At 47.9% G+C, this 22,140-nt stretch overlaps 1 protein-coding gene and 1 pseudogene across 14 annotated transcripts in view; both read right to left on the reverse strand.

Annotated features, from left to right (window-relative positions):
• Window positions 1-21,638, reverse strand: part of ARMC9 (armadillo repeat containing 9) — a 156,239-nt gene extending 134,601 nt beyond the window's left edge. For 4 of the 14 annotated variants that reach the window (XM_068544246.1, XM_068544248.1, XM_068544244.1 and 1 more), the window contains exons 1-6: window positions 20,859-21,635; window positions 16,963-17,309; window positions 8,244-8,331; window positions 6,523-6,648; window positions 3,049-3,219; window positions 1,278-1,433 (exon numbers count right to left, since the gene is read on the reverse strand). In XM_068544246.1, coding sequence (XP_068400347.1) covers window positions 1,278-1,433; window positions 3,049-3,219; window positions 6,523-6,648; window positions 8,244-8,294 — 504 coding nt within the window. In that variant the 5' untranslated portion in view covers window positions 8,295-8,331; window positions 16,963-17,309; window positions 20,859-21,635. Of the gene's footprint in view, window positions 1-1,277; window positions 1,434-3,048; window positions 3,220-6,522; window positions 6,649-8,243; window positions 8,332-16,962; window positions 17,310-20,858 lie in introns of all 14 variants that reach the window. The other 10 variants (XM_068544245.1, XM_068544243.1, XM_068544249.1 and 7 more) reach the window with 5 other exon arrangements.
• LOC137765588 (U6 spliceosomal RNA) lies at window positions 1,898-1,996 on the reverse strand (annotated as a pseudogene).
• Window positions 21,639-22,140: the final 502 nt, after the last annotated feature.

Below are 22,140 nucleotides of genomic sequence, written 5' to 3' on the forward strand. Positions count from 1 at the left end.
TAAATGAGGTTAATGCATTCTAAGGTCCTTGTAATGGTCAGGAAGAGAATAAAGACATTAACTTTAGATTTTATTATGTACACTGAAGTATTTGTGATGACCACTGAAAGAATATATTTAGAGAGTAGCAAAAGGAAAAAAAATGGAATAAAATGACTCTCCATGAACACGGATGGTCTCTAAATTCCTGAACTCTGAAGAGGAACCTGACCTCTGCCTTGGAACATCAGACCTGCTGCAGCCTCAGAGGGACCCTTCCCTGACGCTGCCAGCTCCTCCTCACCTTGATCTGAGCTGTAGCCACACTGCCATGTCATAATTCTCATAAACAGAAGCCTTGACTGTGAGAAGTTTCACAACTCTCTAACCGTTTTATATTTTTAACCTTCTAGGAGAAGACAGTAAAACTAAATTTGGACTGACCAAAAAAACAAGCACAGAATTCAACTGTGCTACTATACAACAATCCGGCTTTGATGAGATCAGTCAACTACCTGACCTTCAGTTTAGCAGCTACTATTCAGGAGTAATGAAATTTGTTTTACTGAATTATAGCAGAAACTGAAATGTACTGAGCTTGGAAGAATTGCATCCGTTGTTCAATGGCAGGGGAGTAAGCACCATACAAATTCTTGGAAAGTGTGAGATCTTTAGAAAAAGTATCTAGTTATATCAAAATATTTGTCTCTAAATACTTTTCAATAAACCTCTCAGTGGGACATATTAATTTTAGTAAGTCAACAAAAATTACCTTAATAGGTAACTCTTATTCATAAATATTATTCTAAAATGTCAACTAAAATGAAGTATGACAATTAAAAGAGCTATAGGCGAATAGTCTGATGGTAATATAGTACACAATCAGGTAACCAAATATATACCAAGTAAGTGAGAATTTTAACACAAATCAAAATATACATGGCCAGTGATTGTGTAAAGTAGCCTAGTTCTTTTTCAGGCTACTAATTTTCATTGTAATTGAATAAGTTATCGTTTCAATACTGCAGAAGTATGCACAGAATGATTTAAGAGGTTAGTATATTTTAAAATATTTTGTCAGTCTGGGTTAACAAGTCTTGGTGCAACAAAAAAAAAGCACATTTTATAGCACAAGAAAAGTTTGTTAAAGCAAATTACCTGTACATTCTTTTAAAATACAACATAACGTAAGCAAATTTTAGCCTTTTTACAGCATCATTCAGAAACCACCAGTTTATACAAGGTGAAACTGCCACGCTGCCCAGGATCTGAGACAAGATTCGGAGGCGGTCACTTACCTGGAAAAGCTCTTTAAATGAGGGGTGTACCATGGGATTGGGAACAAAAGGCAGGGCATAGAAAGGGAGAAACTCCGTGGTCTGGCTCAGTGCTGCCCCTTTGGTCTCCAGGTAGGTCTTGAAATAAGAAATCCTTTCATCCAGTTCCTCTTTGTCCTACGAGGAAGGGAGGACGCTCGTTTGAGATCTCCTGCTTGACGCCAGCTCACCCGTTCACCTGTCCTCTCTCCGAGGCCCCTTCAGTTCCAGCCACGTCGCTGGCATCCTCCTCGTCCGGCCCAGCCTGCGCGCCGTCACCAGTCACCCTAGCGTCATCCCTATTTCGCCCCTTCATGAAACTGTCAGGAATATCAGAGAACTAGATATATGATACACACAGTTCAAATGCTGCCTTTTCAATCTATCGTTACCATTTTCTCATATCCTTAAAATTCTTCATAAACATCATTCTTAATGGCAGGACAAAACTGCCTCTTGTGGGTCTATCACAATTTATTTAACCAATTCCCCCATTATTAGATATGTACATTGTTTTCATAGTTCAGATATCAGAAATAACTATTTGTCTGCATTCCTGTGATTTCCTTACGAGAGGTTTTTAAGGGTGAACAGTTACTGTTTTTAACATGGAACGCTTCACGAATTTGCGTGTCATCCTTGCGCAGGGGCCACGCTAATCTTCTCTGTGTCGTTCCAATTTTTTTTTTTTTTTAGTATATGTGCTGCCGAAGCGAGCACTTAAAGGTGAATCGTTTTTTGAAACAGAAGTTTTCCATATCATTATTCCTTTCCTTTATTAGGCTAACTAAGAAGTGATCTTGCCTGCCTCACTGCTTCCGGGTGTAATCCCAGGCAAGTCGGGTCCCCCGCCCCCCCCCCAAGGGTTTCCATTTCCTCCTGGGCCTCAACGAGAAGGTCCACCCTGGCCTCGCCTGTTATATCCCTCACAGCCTCATATACAGGCCAATTCTTCTCATCAGTGCATCTCACTTCATCTACACCGTGAAGCCCACCGGACTTAAAAAAGTTATTGATCTTTTCATCTTACAGAAAAATGGAAAAATTAGAAAATCAAAATAAATACAAAGAAAATGAAAAGTCTCCCACAACGGCACCCACAGGAGTACTGTCTTAAGGAACAGCCTTCCAAGAATGGCTACCACTGAGCCTTCCTGTGGCCCCCTGACATTTAATAAGTTAACACAGGTCCTGGGGGCAGTAGCCAAGGCATGGAGAAGCCACGAAACAAATGTGCGTGGTCCGATGTCAGCCTGGCCTGCTCGCCTCTGTCATTCCCTCTGTGCCCCAAGGTTCCCCCGCACAGCAGTTTGCGGCTGCTCCCCTCTCCCCTTCGCAGCCCCGGTCCCACACCTGCAGGAAAAGACGCAGAAGCTAAATTCAACTTAGCACTCAAATGAACTTTCACAGACGAGCATACCATTTTCCCACTGTTTAAGCTTAAATTTATCTTCTAATATATGGTCGAAAATGTGGTCTGAACATGTATTCTCTTAGACATACATGTCTTGAGGTATTCAGGAAAACGATGTAGCTTTCATTACAGAAGTGGTTAACTTTCCATGCAAATTAGAAAATAAACTGCTGGGAATGAGACAGAAAATCATTCATCAGGATGTAAGACACCTACTCCTTAAAGGCAATATGAAAAAATGGCCACAAAACTAAATTACTCCTCATTTGCAAAACGTAACAGCTAACATTCTCCTTTAAGACACCATTTGGACCAACCCATGCCACAAGGTGAACCTACAGGTCTCCCTGTGGAGTGTTTCAGAAGATAGATGGCAAAATGGATGTGAAGGTAGAATTCCAACTTCTGGGCGAGGGAGTCGCCAGCCCGGATGGAACTGGGAATGTGCCCCTCCCACAAATCGAAGAACACCTTCTGGTCTCCACTGTCAAACGCAGCAAGGAGGTCCTTCTGTGGAGAAGACATCAGAGTGAAGCCTGGTCATAGGGATGCCCCTTCTCTCAACACCCCGAATCCTCACACCCTCCCGCTACCTTGGATACCCATATACTCCATCGTTTCAGTGTGAGCAAAATTAAGTCTCCTTCTCAGAGGTAAGGGATAGGAAAGTAGAGATCCAGAGGGCTTCAAACTGCCTAGGCTGAGACTCCTACAGACCGACCCTGGTTTTCCACTGCTCTGCAATATCAAATCTGAGCATTCTAAAGAACAGATACAACGTTTAAGGTCTCTGAAATGGAAGGAATCAGGCATAGGCCAAAGATTGAGCCCAGAGACTCATAGGCAAATGAATACATTGAGGTCGCCCTTTGGACTTGCTGACCCACTGCACGCAACTGATGAGAACAGGCCAGACCCAGAGCCCAGCCAGACCTCGGTGGAACAACCTCATACCTATGGAAAGTTGCTGACACCACAACTGCCAAGTCCCTGAGCGCCTGGGAGCTCAGCCACACGGAACCGTCGATCCCAGGCCTGGGAGGTGGGTGCTGTCACGTGCCCGCTGTTGCTAGAAGCATGTCTGGCAGAGAGGGCAGTGTGGGAAGCAACCACAGAGCCCAACACACGCAGATAGTGACTGCCTGGGCCCTCCCGTTCCAGGAACAAGGAAGCCTGGGCTGGAGATGGAGGAGGGCACACAGGCCCGGCACCAACCCAACCTCGGAGCTGTGCCAGTCTGACTATGTGGGGCAGAGACAGCTTCCCGACTCGCCATGCAATAGCTGAAACAGAGAATTCTGGAGAAAGGTGGTGGCAGTTCCCATGTCACCTGTCTCACAGGAAAAATGATAACTGATCCATCACAAATACCTGCTGCGTAATTTTGCAGATTCAGGTATAACGCAGAATCAAAAGAACTTCCTGTGACTCATTTTGTTTTCCTTTTTGTATCAAATGCCCAAGATCCTCAGACCTACATTTTGTGCTCAACTGCAAAAGCTTTTCTTGGAGTGCATTTTCTGAAGAATCACCAGTTCCCCAACCCATCACCACCATTATTTACCACCATTATTTGGTCATTGTTCCTTTATACTTTTTTTAATGGTTTTACATTTTTTCTGTAAAATTGTCTTTTTTTTAAGGTTACATATTCTATTTGTTTATAATCAAACTTTTTAGCATTATGAAATAGAAATGTACAGAGAACAATGTTACACTGTTTGGTCATCCTTAAGTCAAAGACATTCACTGATAAGGAATCTTCCACTGTGAATCTCACAAAAATGTTCTCTACGTCACGTGACCGAGAACAACTGTCTCTGAATATTACCTTAGTCTGGAAGGGATTGGCATACATTTGAAAGAAACTCAGAATTTTTCAAAATAAGCCCTACAATGAAATTCTACCTCTTCAAAACTGGCCTCTTTCTGTTTCTCAGCCCTGGAAACAGTGAAGGACAGCTGGTCAGCAACTGCAGGCAGGGCAGGTCCCAAAATAAAGCACAAGCAGCTAAGCACCGCCACCTCTGGAAGAAACTGGGGGAACCTGGCCAGAGGATCCCCTTTTCTTGTCACTGACTGATGCAAAGGTGAGGGGGAGCCTCCCAAGGGTGTGCTGCTGGGGCCCGGCCCCGCCCCAGGCTCACCTCTGCTGAGCTCTGAGCGAACCCTGCGAGCCACTCTGGGGAGGACTGTCCTGCAAGAGGTCAAGTGACCGTGTGAATGAGGCGACCGCAGACTCTCGTGGGTATTTTAAAGCTTGGAGTCAGGGTACTTTCTTAACATGGCTTGGCAAAGGAAGTCTATGTGTCAAATGGCCCATCTACACTTTATTCTAAACTCTACATTTGTAGACCTGGGACTACAGACCTTTGCTGTGCCATTATATTCCCAAGTTATGAATCATATTCTGTACCTGGAAATGGTCCCTGCGTTTAAAATAATATCTACACATAAAGCAATCCAGTGTTACAACTCACAGGGTCACAAAATATTAACTTCTCAAATATAAACCATGATCACAGCCAGCATTATGAAGATCAGAAAATTTACATACCACCAGTAATCACCTATAAACACACACACACACACACACACACACATTCTCACAGAACTGTGCTTAGGGAAACTCTCCCTTTGTTGAGTGCCAACTTAACAAATGTCCCTAAGTCACTGCTCCAGGTACTTTTGTTTGGGAAATGTATAATGGCAGGACACAGCTGTTTATTGAATGAGCAGAAAACACACGCTTCTCACAATCAGAAAGTTTCAAGGTCTTTCAAGTTAAGTACAGCCTCTGTTTCCATGTCTAATAATGACTAGATTCTTGTTTCATGTTCTGAAAAGTTTGCTCCAGGGTTGGGAGGTGTCATCAGGCTGCCCGATGCATCACTGACAGAAGAGCCTGTGTCTGAAGTGGTGGCAGCTCAGCATCCAGGTGCGTGAGGACTGGAGGGGCACTGGGTCGGGGGCGCAGCCCCTCTTGAGCTCCCCAAGCCATTGCGACGGTGCCCCCGCTCAATGGCACCCCGTGCCAGACCACTGGGGAGTCGGGCTGCGGCCTGACTTCCAGCTACTCAGTGGGACTCTCAAACAGAGTCTCATATTTTTCTTAGAAGTATGTATATTGAAACAAATAAATTTATTAAAATAATAAAATCATGCAAAGCTGAAATACGCTGCCTCAGGAAACAGTATGTTCTCTTGTCACTGGATGCATTCATGGTGAATCAATCAGTTAGATGTTACAAATGGGATGGAGTATCAAATAATGTTTGAAATGAGGACTTTCAAGATCCTGTCTAACCCTGAGAGCTGAGGACCATGTCATATCTGCCCTTTGCAGCCCCCTGCAACAGGCTCACAGCTGCCCAGGCCTTCCTTTGAAAGGACGCTGCCTTGCATATGGCTCTGGCTCCCTGCCCCCTCCGACCTCCCCAAACTAGAAGGCAAGCACCATGAGGGCAGAGATTTTGTTTTGTTTTGTTCACTGCTGTGTCTCCAGTACCTGGAATTAATAACCTAAAACTCCTCAGAATGGGGACCACATTTGTCTTAGTTTCTAAGCATTGCATGGTTTCTTCTTTTTCTTCTTGCCAAGAAATGTATGTGAAAGATCTCATGTTGCCACCCATTTCCTAGGATACAGAGATTTGAAAATGGCGTTACTCATTTACCCATAAACATCTGCACAGTCTAACAGTCACTGTGCCCAGGTCCCCAGAAATATTCCAGCATTCTCTAATGGCAGCATTTCTTACAAATTTGGAGCATCTTGATTACCTACAGAAATCAAAAAAAGTAAAATGTTACCTGGATTATCGATGATTTGGAGTCCCTTAAAGAGCCACATGCTGATTTAGACAACGGTTTTCCTTTTGTTTTGCATTCTTTTGAAAATGTTTTCAAGGTGTCTTCAAATTCGGCAAAATCTAAATACTATTAAAAAAAGCGTATAAATGTATATATATTTCTCTGTTTTAACATCAACAAAGTAACCATCTTTGATGTAATTGTACCAGCTCAATATTATCACAAAATTTATAATGAGGTTAATGAACTGTCATCTTTGGGAGAAGTAATTTGGGATCCAGCTTAGAATTTACTTATTGATATACACACTAAAAAACTAGAAAGACAGTATCACAGAAAACATTTATTTACAGAAAATAAATTTGTTTTTAGAAGGAAAATGTGAGCTGCATTATAATTTATTTTTTATTTTTTAATTTTGGTCCCGTCGCACAGCTTGCGGGATCTTAGTTCCCCGACCAGGGATCGAACCCATGCCCTTGGCAGTGAAAGTGTGGAGTCTTAACCACTGGGCCACCAGGGAATTCCCTTATTATAATTCTTAATAGAAAATAAGATGATATGTGCAGCACCCTGAAAAAGGCAAAAGTGATCAAAGGACCTGCTGGCTTTGGGTCTAGTAGGTCTCTGGGAATTTGTTACTTGAAACAGAGGGATTAGAGGTAATGCCTGCCCCTAAGAACACAAGGTAAGTCATTAAAAGTTGGGCCATGTCATCAGCCACCTTCAAGCACTAATGATCCCCGCCCCACCCTGTCCTGAAACGCCCCTCTGCCTTGTGTTAGTGACATGCACTACTTCTACTGCTGCTCTCCACACTTCTCTGCCCTTCCTTAACAGTTTGTGTCAGTCGTAACTTTCCGTTTCCACCTCCTCTAACTGTGGCTATTTCTCCAGGCCCTATCCACAATCCTCTGCTGTGACAGCTTTGAAAATTTATTCACGATCACACCAAATTCCAAAGCTGCATTCCCAGGGTGGATGCCGTATCCTTGCTCCACGGCCATGTCTCTCAACGCCTAAAGGACAGTTTACTGTGCGCGGTAAAACAGCAGCAACCATTTCTTTAGCACCAACTCTATGCCAGCCCCTGCTAAAGGCAGTAGAGAATACCAAAAAGCATAAGGTGTGGATCCTATCCTTCAAAAGCTTTCAGTGTAGGACACCTAAATGTCCATTAATAGGCAACAAGTTAAACAGATGATGACGCAGCCACTCAGTGAAATACTCTACAGCATTCAGAAGTATGAGGCAGATCCCAGGAAGATGTCCATACTGTCGTACTGTTGATAGGTGAAAGGCAAGCTGCAGAACAGCGTGTGTGGTATCATCACATTTTGTAAAACAAACTATAGTCGTGTGAATATATTTTCAATACCCATAGAGAAAAAGTCTGGAAAGGTAATATACTAAGCCATTAACAGTGCTCACTGCAGGAGGGAAATTCACTGTTTATACTTCTGTACTGTTTGAATCTGTTACCAGGAGCATGTGCTGCCTTTATAACTTCCTTCAAAGAAATTCTAAAAAGCAGCTTTACAATTTCAGTTTAGTTATAAAGACAAAATATAAATACATGGAAAATTATAAAAAGGAAAACAGGTAACTGTAATGTAATGATAGAAACATTACAAGGCATTACAGAATTTGCTGCATTGTAAAATACAAGCTTTACAAGTTTTCAAGATCTTTTCCTGTGACCTGTGTTTTGTAAAACATACCTCTTTCACTAGTCCAAGTAATTCTGATTCATCAGCCAGAATGTCCCCCATATTGAACCGTTACTGTTAATTCTCACCGCAAAAATCTCTGCAAGGCAAAAACATAAGACAAAGGCTATCATTCCAACTATCTGTAAAATAACAAAAAGATAGCTGTAGTGGGCAGAATAATGGCCCCCATGTCCTAATCCCCAGAACCTGTGAAAATATTAGGTTGCGTAGAAGGGGTGGATTAAGGCTACAGATGGAATTAAGGTTGCTGATCAGCTGACCTTAAAATAGGGAGAGTAGCCTGGATAATCTGGTGGACCCAACATAAGCACAGGGGTCCTCATCAGGGAAAGAGGGAAGCAGGAAGGCTAGCGTCAGAGTGGTGCGGTGGGAGACAGACTCAACCCGCCGTTGCTGGCCTTGAAGATGGAGGAAGGGCCAGGAGCCAAGGAATGCAGGCGGCTTCTAGAACCTGGGAAAGGCAATAAACTGATTCTCCTCTGGAGCATCCAGAGAGGAACAAGCCCTGCCAACACCTTGAATTTAGTCCAGTGAGACCCATTTCAGCCTTCTGACCTCCAGAACTGTAAGACAATAAATCTGTGTTGTTTTTTTAAAGTTTAATTTTTTTTTTAAATTTATTTTTATGGCTGTGTTGGGTCTTCGTTTCTGTGCGAGGGCTTTCCCTAGTTGTGGCAAGTGGGGTCCACTCTTCATCGCGGTGTGCGGGCCTCTCATTATCGCGGCCTCTCTTGTTGCGGAGCACAGGCTCCAGACGCGCAGGCTCAGTAATTGTGGCTCACGGGCCTAGTTGCTCCGTGGCATGTGGGATCTTCCCAGACCAGGGCTCGAACCCGTGTCCCCTGCACTGGCAGGCAGACTCTCAACCACTGCGCCACCAGGGAAGCCCCTTTGTGTCGTTTTAAGCCACTAAATTTATGGTAATTTATTACAGTAGCACTAGGAAATACAGTGGCTAAAGTCAAAAGTAATTCTCTCTTCTATGACAACTACTTAAAATGAATGTGATCAAGGACTGGAGGGTGGTATAAATGAGACAGTCAAGGATTGCTGGTGAGAGTACGGAAGATTATTTTTCTTATTTAGAGTTTTCTAACGTGCTATCATGTGGTATGTGTAACAGTCAAGAGCATAAAGTGTATTTAGAACAAAATAGAGTTTAATGATAAAGTCAATTCATTTACTTTAAGAAAGGATACACACTAGAATTAGTCTGATGGAAAAAACACAGAGTCACTAATCTCTCGCTCTACTTCCAAGTAAAAAACATTAAACCCAGAAACAGAGTCACAGATGTAGGAAACAAACTTATGGTTACCAGGAGGGAAAGTGGGGGGATGGGATTGACATATACACAATACTATATATAAAATAGATAACTAATAAGAATGTACTGAATAGCACAGGGAACGCTACTCAATACTCTGTAATGACTTATATGGGAAAAGAATCTAAAAAAAGAGTGGATACATGCATATGTATAACTGCTTCACTTTGCTGTACGCCTGAAACTAACACAACACTGTAAATCAACTATACTCCAATAAAAAAATACAAAATAAAAAGTTTCTAAAAAATGCAAAAAAAAAAAAAATTAAACAATCACAAAAAGATATCAGGTACTACTTAAAAGAAATCTTTAATGTCACCCGAAGTCCATAATCATTCAGCCTTAACGCTACCGGAAGAGGAGGTGGTGTGCCTTTACACAACTGTTAACACAAGGTTCATACACCAGAGAATTTATTAGGTCAGTTTTTAAAAAATGAAGTGCAAGAATGCCCAGTATCTTTTATATTTTCAAAACACTTACATAAATAAAACGTTGTGAACTTTTTAAAAGTAATTCTTTCTTCTCTTCCTGCCACCCCTCCCCAAGGTGTACCCAAAGCAGCCATTCCCTGGACCCCACTCCCAGTCTCCTCCCCCGGGCTGCTTGCCCATAACCTCAGAGGAATTACAAAGCCTGGGCTCTAATGCTAACTCTGCCATTCACTGGCACCTGATCTGGGGCAAATCACTGGAACCTGTTTCTATCTGTAAAATAAAATGGAGAATTTATCAGACCTCTTCAAGTTCTAAGAATGCATGATTTGGGACTTCCCTGGGGGTCCAGTGGTTAAGACTCCACGCTCCCAATGCAGGGGGCCCAGGTTCAATCCCTGGTCAGGGAGCTAGATCCCAGTAACTAAGAGACTAAGAGTTCACGTGCCACAACTAAGGAGCCCTTGAGCCGCAACTAAGAGCCAGTGCAACCAAATAAATAAATAAATATTTAAAAAAAAAAAAAAAAAAGAATGCATGATTCTGTAACCTTACATTTTTCTGCCCATAACAGTGCATTCAATTTGAAATATTTGAACACAAGTCCAGAAGACGAAATTTAGAAACCTCCCCCTTTTCATTCTCTCTGTCTCCCCGTCACTGTCTCATGACTTCGTCTCTCCCAAGGTCCCTCCACACCACCTCCCATCACCTCTCTCTCCACCTCACTCCAATGTCTAAGCTACAACAAGTGATCTTTCCCCTCCTGTTTTCGACCCTCCCGTGGTTCCACCTCCAGATGAAGGCCAGACTCCTTCGGCCCAACTCTCATCTCAAAGCCTACACCACTTGGCCTCCAACACTCTTCCTTTTGTTCTATAGGCTTGAGCCACGTGGGCCACCATGCAGTTCTAGTGCACACCTGCTGGACGCGCCCTGCACATGCCTGCCCTCCCTGAGGGCTCTGCTTTCACTGCCCCCTCTGCCTCGTGGCCCCTCCTCCAGGCATCCACATCTCACTCAGGTCTCTGCTTCAAAGTCACCCCCTCAGAGCCCTGCCCTGACCACCCTCCCTAAGGAGCCAGCCCCCCGGTCACTTCCTACCCTTTCTCCTGCTTTACCTTTCTCAGCAGCACTAAGCACCCCCTGACAGGAACATCCTTCCATTAACATATCTGCTCACTGTCGTTCCCACCCCGGGGTACAGATTCCACGAGGAAGACACGCGCTCACTTGGCATCCCCAGGGCCTGGACCAGTGCCTGGCACACTGTGGGTGCTCAAAATTACTTACTGAGTGAATGGAAAGAATTTCAGATATGAAGAAAATAAGGCAAGGAAGGAGACAGAGCGCGGAGGAGAGGGGTCTGGGGACATTTTAGAAAGGGTGGTCAGGGGACTTCCCTGGTGGTCCAGTGGTAAAGAATCTGCCTAACAATGCAGGGGAGGTGGGTTCGATCCCTGGTCAGGGAAGATCCCACATGCCGCGGAGCAACTAAACCTGTGCACCACAACTGCCGAGCCTGCGCTCTAGAGCCAGCGAGCCACAACTACTGAGCCCAGACGCTGCAACTACTGAAGCCCGCATGCCTAGAGCCCGTGTTCTGCAACAAGAGAAGCCACCGCAATGAGAAGCCCGCGCACCGCAACGAGGAGTAGCCCCCACTCACCGCAACTAGAGAAAGCCCGCGCGCAGCAACACATGCAGCAGTGAAGACCCAATGCAGCCAAAATATAAAAAGAAAAAAAAAAGAAAGGGTGGTCAGAGAAGGCCTCCCTGGGAACAGGAGTGGTGAGCAGAGATGTGAGAGAGCAGGCACTTCCCAGACCCGGGCAGAGGGATTTGCAAGTGCTAAGGCTTTGGGTGCTGGGGTAGGGGTGCCGCTAGGGCAGAAGAGCAGGCAGACTGTGGAGGCAACGAGGTGCCAGGGCCCAGACCAGTAGGACTCGTGTAGGTGACTGGCCGGGCCGTTAGCCGGGCACAACGGGAGGCCGGGAGGGGGCTGACCCGACCTGGCTCACGTCTGGTAAGGAGCGCCATGTCTGCCGGGCCACATGAGAGGAAACGGGTGATAAGGGGAGTTCGGACGAGCGACAGGAAGCGTGTGAAGTGTCCTGGTTCCAGGTGTAAAGGCAGAGGTGGCCGGCTGCTGAGGGGCTGGATGTGGCGCGTGAGGGGACAAGGTGAAGGGCGACACCTGGGGCCTGAGCAGTTGGGTGAAGAGTAAGCCACTCACCGATCTGGGGAAACTGGGGAGGGACGGTCTGAGAGCTAAATCAAGAGCTCTGCTCCGGCCCTAAACCTGAGATGCAGAGCGGACATTCAAGTGGGGGCGCTGAGAAGGCTGATGGAGTGAAGGGAGCAGCGCGGGCTGCGGAGGAGCGTTTGGAAGTCGTCCGCACCAAGACGGCGGCTCGGCAGATGGGCACGGTGACTGACGTGACCCCCGCGCCGGGGAGAAAGCGCAGCTGGAGAGGAGCACAGGCCCAGGCTGAGCCCCGGGGCCCTCGGTACTGCGCGGTCAGCGAGAGGGCAGACTAAGCAAGAACAGAGACTTGCTGGGAGACACGACCAGGACACCGTGACACTCTGGAAGCCCAGTGAAGGTGCTTCCCATGTCGACTGAGCCTGCGTGGCTAAGGGAGATGAGGACAGGTGAACTAATCCCTGGATTTGGCAAAATGGAGTTTGATTGTGACCCTGAGAAGAGCAGTGAGGACATGTGCCTGACTGGAAAGGGTTAAAGAGAGAAAGGGAAGTAAGGAGGGAGAGACAAAAAGGAGAGGAGAGATGGCATGGCGGCTAGAAAGAGATGGGAGGCTTTTTTTGAGAAGGAAGATGTTGTAAGCAGCGTGTCTGTACGTTGATAGGAGTGACCCAGTTAGAAAAGGAAAAATGGATGAGGCAGGAGAGAGAGGAGATGGTTAAGGAAGCAATGTCCTTGATGCGGCCAGTGTCCAGTGAGGGCCGGGCCTCACACAGGGATGGGGACAGGACATCTCCTGACACAGAGGGATGGCAGAGGATATGGGTAGTGACCAAAGAAATGGACAGACTTAGTGATGAGAAGCAAAACAAGAAACAAGGTCATCAGCTGAGAGCAAGAAGCAAGGTGGTAGCTTGAAGAGAAGGGAAGGTGGGAACCAAATCAACTATGGAAACACGGCAGGATTTCCAGTACTGAGAGTCTGCTTAAGATACATGGACTCTAAATAGACATTTCTCCAAAGAAGACATACAGATGGCCAAGAAGCACATGAAAAGCTGCTCAACATCATTAATTATTAGAGAAATGCAAATCAAAACTACAATGAGGTATCACCTCACACCAGTTAGAATGGGCATCATCAGCAAATCTACGAACAACAAATGCTGGAGAGGGTGTGGAGAAAAGGGAACCCTCTTGCACTGTTGGTGGGAATGTAAATTGATACAGCCACTATGGAGAACAGTATGGAGGGTCCTTAAAAAACTAAAAATAGAATTACCATATGACCCAGCAATCCCACTACTGGGCATATACCCAGAGAAAACCGTAATTCAAAAAGACACATGCACCCCAATGTTCACTGCAGCACTATTTACAATAGCCAGGTCATGGAAGCAACCTGAATGCCCATCGACAGACGAATGGATAAAGAAGTTGTGGTACATATATACAATGGAATATTACTCAGCCATAAAAAAGAACGAAATTGAGTCATTTGTTGAGACGTGGATGGATCTAGAGACTGTCATACAGAGTGAAGTAAGTCAGAAAGGGAAAAACAAATATCGTATATTAACGCATGTATGTGGGACCTAGAAAAATGGTACAGATGAACCAGTTTGCAGGGCAGAAGTTGAGACACAGATGTAGAGAACAAATGTATGGACACCAAGGGGGGATAACCGCGGTGGGGTGGGGATGGTGGTGTGCTGAATTGGGCGATTGGGATTGACATGTATACACTGATGTGTATAAAATTGATGACTAATAGGAACCTGCAGTATAAACAAACAAACAAACAAACAACAAACAAAAAAAAGATACATGGACTTGAGGGACTTCCTTGGTGGTCCAGTAGTTAAGAATCTGCCTTCCAATGCAGGGGACATGGGTTCGATCCCTGGTCGGGGAACTAAGATCCCACATGCTGTGGGGCAGGGGCCCCCAACCCCCGGGCCGCAGACCGGTACCAGTCCGTGTCCTGTTAGGAATCGGGCTGCACAGCAGGAGGTGAGCAGCAGGTGAGCGGCAGGCAAGTGAGCGAAGCTTCATCTGCTGTTTCCCATCGCTGGCATTACCGCCTGAACCATCCCCCACCCCGTCCATGGAAAAACCGTCTTCCACGAACCCGGTCCCTGGCGCCAAAAAGGTTGGGGACCTGCCGTGGGACAACTAAGCCCACGCTCTGCAACTACTGAGCTCGTGCACTCTGGAGCCTGCACGCCACAACTAGAGAGCGCGTGCGCCGCAACTACTGAGCCAGCGCACTCTGGAGCCTGCGCGCCACAACGAAGGACCCCCCCCCCCCATTCCGCAACAAAGATCCTGTGTGCCGCAACTAAGACCTGACACAGCCAAATAGATAGATAAATAATATTAAAAAAAAAAAAGATACATGGACTTGAATCCCAAACAGAACCAGTCTGCACCATTTTGCACTTTTCTCCAGCCACTTTCAGCTGTCTGAGTTAGGTTAACAGGGTGAGGCTTTTGCAGGAGAGGGGAAAGAGAAAAACAAGCATAACAGCGATGGAGCATTGAAGTTAAGCTACGTTAAAGATGGGGGGAGGGAAGGTGCATAAGGGGGTTGTAAGGCAGTGAAAAAGTAATGGGGTCAAAGACCTACTTCAGAGGCACATCAAAGCGAGCTTGAAAGATAGAAGGTGGTGCTCAGAGAGTGGGATGAGTACTTCAAATCAAGATTTTGAAGGTGGTGCAGTAATAAAAAGCTCATGACCGCAGAAGTGGGCAAATGAGAATGGAGGAAAAAGATGCCTATAAGTAAGGAGGACAAAGAAACTTGTGCAGCCAGGATTCTGAAACCCCTCAAAATGAAGCAGAGGAGGTGGAGACGTAGACGGTGAGCCAGGCATTGCAGTCTTCAAGGGAAACAACTGTGGTAAAGCCCACGGCATGGACTTCAAAGGTGGGGGGGTAGGGGGTGACGGGGAAGTAGCAATGAGGAGTAAGCAGGACACCCTGCCTGCCAGTTACACAAGGTGTGAGGAGAAAGACAGCTACTGTCTGAGGACCACCCACCTCTCCAGCCTTCTTCTGGACCAACCACCACCCCCTGTCCCTGTCCCTGTGCTGGCTCCATTCTTACTTCCCCATGTGAGGCCCCAGTAATACTGAACTCCCGGCCATTCCCCCTTACAAAATGCTCTTTCATGATTCTATGCCCTTGGATGTACTCTTCTTCACCTCGTGGGCAAACTTGACACATCATACTCAGTCAGGGCTTGACCTCCTTCACAAAGTCTTCCAGGAACCCCTCTCCTTTCTTCCCCATCAAGGCAATTCTCTCTCCTCTGGGGTACCTCTATATCCTACATTTACTTCTACTGTTATACTTATTACCCTATTTAAAAAGGCAGGCAGCTGTATTTAAAGTTTGTATCGCTAGAACCTAGCAGAGTGCCTGGTAGGCACCCGAGACATGTGATAAATAAATGAAGCCCAAGCAGAGGGAAAAGCATTCTGAAGGCCCTGGAACAAGAAAACTTTGTTGTTTTGAGAACTCAAGCTCCTTCCTACCTCAGGGCCTTTGCACATATTGTTCTCTCTGCCTGCAACACTCTTCCCCTCTCTTTCTTCACCTGGCTAAGCCCTGTGCTTATAAACATCACTTCGCCAGAGAAGTTCTTCATGACCATCTTTTGAATAAGATTCTGCTATGATCATCTGTCAGTGAATGTGAGCCATCGTTGGGTATTCTATTACTCTGACATTCTTAAAAATTACAGAATTTTCTGTACACTTTTACATCATAATAAGTTCACTTATTGAGGGCTTATTGTATGCCTTGCAAAATGCTTCGCATTTAATTTTCACAATAAACCTGAACGATGAATATGATCTATATTCTCTTTTTACAGATGAGGCAGCTGAGGCTCAGGGAGGTTAAGGTGCTCCCAGTAACTCAACTAGTAAGTAACAAAGTGGGAATTTAAATCCAGACTGATATTAACCACTACACAGTATTACCCCAAAGTTTGGACCACCTCAATCAGAATCACCCGGGATGCTTGTGAAAATGAAAATTCCTAGCATCACTCTGATCTTACTGAACACAATGCCCAGAAATTGTTTTAAACAATCTCTCCCGATGACTTTTATGCACGTTCAAGCTTGAGAACCACGGCTTTACTTTATGCAAAAACTAGAGAAAACTTCTTCAGTCACTCCTGAGGGTTGCAGCGGCAGCTTCTGATTTCCATATAATAGGGATTTAGGGCCTACGAGCTGGTTGAATAAGGGGAAGACTACGGGATTTGTCTGGAAGACGAATTTGAATAGGAAGCATCCTGTTTTTGCTTAGACTGGATGAAGTCTGGACTCAACCTGGGTGCTTGGGGAGAGCGGTTAGCTGATGGAGATAACGGAAGGAATGGATCTAAAAGCCCCAGGCCACCCTCTCGTGCCGCCACTCCCCAGCTGGACGACATGGAGCCCCCTTCAAGCTTGGCTCACTGAAGCAAAGATCAGGGACTACTTGTGGGAAGCAGCTGGGCCTGTCCTCGGGATATCCAGGCAGCCGCCTCGGGCCCACAAAGTCCAGGACAGCAGTCGAAAAGTGGGGTCATCCGGCAGCGGCTGCTGAGTTGGCGCGTCGGGGTTTTCCTCTGGGGAGAGGGCTCAGCAGAGCCTCGGCCCTCTGGCCCATCACCACTCCTCCCCGCCCTGGGACGGCGGGCTCGGGGGTGGCCCGGCCGCGTCGGGGGACGAGCTTACCTGCTGCTCTGACGCGGGCACACGCTCCTTCCCTGCCCGGCCGCCCCTTGTCCAGCCGTCGCCCCGGCAACCGCCGCCGCCTGCCTGGCACCACGTGGAGCAGCGCAGCCAATCACCGGACGCGACCTGCGCGGAGCATCCTGGGACAAACGGCGGAGCCTAGGGGGCTAAGCCCCGGGGCTTCCAGGCGGCGGCAGTGAAGTCGGGGCTCGCAGTTCAGAGTCCGCTGCGGGTTGCACGATGCAGGTCCGCGTCACCCGTCCTCCTCTCCACAACTTCCCATTGGTTCATTTCCACAAATACTGCGCCTGGCGTTGTGCCTGGCTCTGGGGATGAGCCCGACCAGGCTGGAAACAAAACCATCAAGAGATTACAGTGTGGTGTGCGCGGAAAAAGATAGGCGTCGTTATTCCCATTTTACAGGAGCGACCCAGGGTCAATTTAGAACCAAAAATGTAGCCCAAGATCTGCCTTAAAGCTCCAGGCACCAGGGTTCCACCCCACTGTAGCAGTTTCCAGGGATTTTAGAGAAACTTTCTTTCCCCCACGTGAAGTGTGGTTTTTAAAAGTAAAACAGGAGCACACATCATCCCTCTCCTTGCACGTGGTGCTTTTGACCTGAAGTTCAGCAGCACTGAAAGAGCACCTGCGAGTCGCCCAACTCTGGGCTGGAGGCTGGGGAGTTGGCTAGAGATGGAGAAAATCTCTCCCCACCCGGCATCGAGGACCAGATCTCCATGCTTCCAAGAAGGTGGAGACCACCAAGGCCAGAGACAGGGAAGAGGGCATGGAGAAGGTAGATATGCTTGCCTTTGAAGAAGCCCTAAGATGGCCTGTGACCATCTCCCCAGGCCCCAGGCCTGCCAGTGCTCTTTTGAGATCTGAGAGTGTTTTCAAAGAAAGGTTGTATTTAGCAGGAAGAGACACCCTGTCCAGGTAATATGAATTGCAAATAAACCTCTCAATTCATAATGATAAAAGTTCACATCTATCATCAACTCACTGTGTGCCAGGGATTGCCAGACAAAATACCGGACAACCAATTAAGTTTTAATTTCAGATAAGTTTTTAGTTTAGGTATATCCCAAATATTGCCTCATTTTATTGTGCATATAGGACATTATATTTCCTGTATTTTTGTTTGCTAAATATGGCAACCCGATGAGTGCCCACTTGTATTTAATCCTCACACCACATCTATGAGATGGGTAATATTTTCAGGGGTTTACAGATTAACAGTGTTGTACTTTACCTGAGCCCTCTGCTCCTGGGAAACAGTGATGGTTAAGAAATCCCCCCACCCTTTTGTGTTCTGGGAAGGGGCTCACCAAAAAGAACTACCCTTCCTCTTGTGACTTAGATAAGGCTCATCATCCACTCTTCTTCGTGACTCCTGTAAGATTCATGGATGATGCCCTTGTTTACCTGTGACAAGGCCAAACATAGACCTTTCCCCTTCTGCTTGAACCTGCTCACCAGGCCAGACACAGACCTTCCAAACTCCTGTCCTTTTTCTCGTGGTCGATTAGCTAAGAACTGTTTGTGCCTCCCTGAAACTAGTTAGATACAGAGTTAAGCATGTCCTGTTCAGCTAATTGACTGAGCTTTCCCCTGATGGCAAAATCATCCCAACTGTAAATTCATCCTACTTGTAACCTGTCTAGCCCTCCTTCTACGAGTCCAAGGCAAAACCACCGTGTGGAGACACTCTGATGTCTGACCAGGTGTGCTCTACCTATTGCAATAGCCTGAATAAAATCAACCTCCTTGTCCAGGTTTTGTCTTTGACAAGATGAATAACACAAACAGGTTAAGAAATTCCTCCAAATTCACATAGCTAGGGAGTGGTAGAACCAGAACTGAACACAAGACCTTGTGCCTTTGAACCCTAGGCTCTTAACTACAATAAAAACCACTCCAGGGAATTCCCTGGTGGTCCAGTGGTTAGGACTCTGCCCTTCCACTGCAGGGGACATGGGTTTCAATCCCTGGTCAGGGAACTAAGATCCCTCATGCTGCACAACACTGCCAAAGAAAAAAACAAAAACAAAAACACCACTCCTGCTTTGCTTTTTCTTACAAGTGCATTTGCCTCACGATCAGGATTGGTCACTTACAAGTGCATTTGCCTGATGAGCAGGATTTGCCCAGCATCCCCTCCCTTCTAGAAATGCACCCCACACCCCCACCCCTGACCACAGGGATGGGCATTACAGCCCAATCTGGACCAATATTGCCCCATCCTTCTGACAAGTGATTGGTCCAGGGCAGGCATGTGATCCAAGCTGATCCAATGAAAGTCTTTCCCTGGGATTTTTCTGTTGAAGTGTGGTCAGTTCATTGTAAAATGAGACTCCAGAGCAGCCTACTGCCATGTTCTTCATCACATGGGAAGGCCTGAGAAAATGAAGCTGTTACCTAGAGAGATGCAAACAGAGCATGTTGGGGGCATCAGCTCCTTGGTCCCAGACTCTTGAGTTCCCTGGAGCAGCCCTCACTCCATCCATTGCATAAGCACTGCTCCCCCACCCCCACCCCAGCATTCTTCCAATCAGCCATCATTTTCATTTAAACTGGTTCAAATTGAGTTTCTGTCACTTGCAACCAAAAGAAGTCTGACTATTACAGACGTAATTTTTATATGTTATATCAACTGAAAATGGCTTAAAAATTTGTTTCTTGTTAAATAATTTAAGTTTATTTCCAGGGATGTGAGTCACATCACAGCGCCCAGTAGTTCTGTGGCCTGGATGAGGTTGGCAAAAAGATCCAGACCTTAAAATGGCCTTCAAAGGGCAAGCACAGAGGTCAATATGTTGGTTTGAACTGAAGAGTAGATGCTACAGTGACCGAATTTGGTGGTTTTCTCGCAGGTTGACACATCTTGAGGACCAGCAAGGCATGGCTCACAAGGAACCTCTTTAGCTGTACCGCCAGCCCTGTCACTAAGCATTTCCTGGCCTCATTGTTGTCTCAGCCTAAACACCAATCCACCTGCCCCAAACCAACTTTACATTATGACTACTGCTTTCACGGTGAGACCTACATATGGACTTGAGAGGGTGTGTGTGAGACAGGGACAACTGGGCTACTAAATAAATAGTTGGTTAATCGTGACAATGAAAAGAATAATTCCTGATGATAGAAGATGCACATAGTAACGCTGAATCTCCCTTTTCACCCTTCTCCCCACCTATAATGAATGTCCCATGAGCCCAATTGAACCTAAGGTCAAGGGTAAGACGTAGAACTCCTTGCTGCCCCTGGATGAAGCCTTTTACTGCTAATAGACATCTGAAGCCAAAAGTGAAACTATGGCCGGTGAGGAGAGAATTTGGGAGGATGGCCCACTGGCTTTCCCATGTGTGGTCCCCAGATCAGCTGCCGCAGCAGCACCTGGGAGCTTGTTAGAAATGCACATTCTCAGGCCCCACCCAGACCTGCCAAATCAGAAACTCTGGGTGGGGCCCAGCAATCTAGGCGATTGGGACTGTTGGGCGCTCCGAGCGTCGGAGCCGCTGGACTTGAAGGTCTCGGGTTGCGCGGGTTCTGGGCGGGAGCGGGAGCGAGCATCCCCCGGGCCCCGGCGCGGGGAGCTGGGCTCTGCGAGGCCGGATCTGCGCCCGCCGCCCGCCCCGCCCTGGAAGCCGCACAGACGCCGCCCGCCCGCGCGTCCGGCTGGCTGGCGCGGGGACCAGGTGGAGCCGCGGTCGCCAACGCAGCCGCTCCGCCCCGAGAAGAAGCAAGCACGGCGCCCACGGAGTTTTCACCCAGTGATCCTAATCTTGGGGTGGGGGTGGGGGGGGGCGGCGTCAGTGCAGTGACCTCGGGCCTGGGAGGGATGGGGTCAGCGCGGGTCCTGGGTAGAGCTTAAGACAGCAGCCGTCGGACCTGACCTGGGCTCCGCCCCGGCGGAAATTCGGCTCCTGCCGGGCCCCCAGGCGCGCCCGCGCCTTCTCCCGAGGTCATTTCCAGGAACCCGGACTCTGGCTGTGCCAGCCCGGCGGTCAGAGTGCAGAGCGTTCCCAGAAATCACACGCGCTCTGGAGCGGAGACCGTCCCCACCCGGGCGGCCGGGCATCACTGTTTTCCTCCCACGGCCGGCCCCCAGTCCTGACCCTGGGAAGGAAGTCGGGGCAAAGACACAGCAGCCCAGGCCAGCCCCGCCTTCCCTCATTACAAGCTCTCTGGCCGTGTCCCTTTTCCTCCCGGCCGCAACTCCTTACGAAGTCGCGCCAGGGACGCAGAGGACCCCTTCACGTCCAGTGACAGAAACCTGTCTTGAAACAGCGTCAGCCAAAAGCGACTTTTCCTGGCTCCCGTCACAGGGAAGTCAGGCGCAGCCGGCCTCCCTCACGCAGAGCGGGAAGGAGGACCCCAGCGCGGCCTTCCGTTCTCGCTTCTGTCTCTCTCCTCCGGGCTCTGCCGCGGGCTCTGTGTGGGGCGGGGACTGGAAGCCAGCTCTCCCCTTGGCCGGGCCTGCGACCTGGGCCCGGGAGCAGCGAGCGGCGGCCTGGGCGGAGAGGCAGGGAGGACGAGCGAAGCCCTGCGGGAGCGCTCTCCCTGGAGTCTGGGGCCCAAGGGTCTGGTTCCCCTCGCTCCTGAGGCCTGGCTGCACCCTGTCCTTGGCTCTTTAAAATGGCTTTGTGCGTATAAGATGAAGGCTGCTTCTGTGCTGAGCAGGTTCGAGCGGATTACCCACAAGGAAGAGTCTGGACTCCCACAGGCTCCCTGGGCAGGGCTGGCTGCCTCCCCGCCTCCCCGCCCGTGGGCGTGAGGCGGAGCTCCCTAGCATGGAGGAGGGGAGAGGGGACACAGACACTGCCCCAGCGTCCAGCTCTGTGACCTCCTCCTCCCTCCCCCTGGGACAGGGGAGTGGCCTCGTCCTCCTCTGTAGGGTCCCAGCAGGGCCTGCCAAGATCCTTGGGGGAGGTGCTAAAGTAGGCAGAGGTGTTGGAGCAGCTGCAGTGTGACAGCATCATTGTCCAGGCTCAGAAGTTTCTGGTAAATGGAACTAAGGCACCCCCCCCGCCCCCCACCCCGAGTATTTGCTTTGAGGAGGGGCTGAGAAGCTGTCCAGGAAAAATGATATGAACTCTGTCCATCCCTAGGGTTCAGGCAAATATGGCCCAGCTGAGAGCCTGGGATAGTCCTGATGGAGGTCAGCCTGCATGGGTA

This window comes from Eschrichtius robustus, chromosome 5, assembly GCF_028021215.1.
Source record: "Eschrichtius robustus isolate mEscRob2 chromosome 5, mEscRob2.pri, whole genome shotgun sequence".
Taxonomy (NCBI): domain Eukaryota; kingdom Metazoa; phylum Chordata; class Mammalia; order Artiodactyla; family Eschrichtiidae; genus Eschrichtius; species Eschrichtius robustus.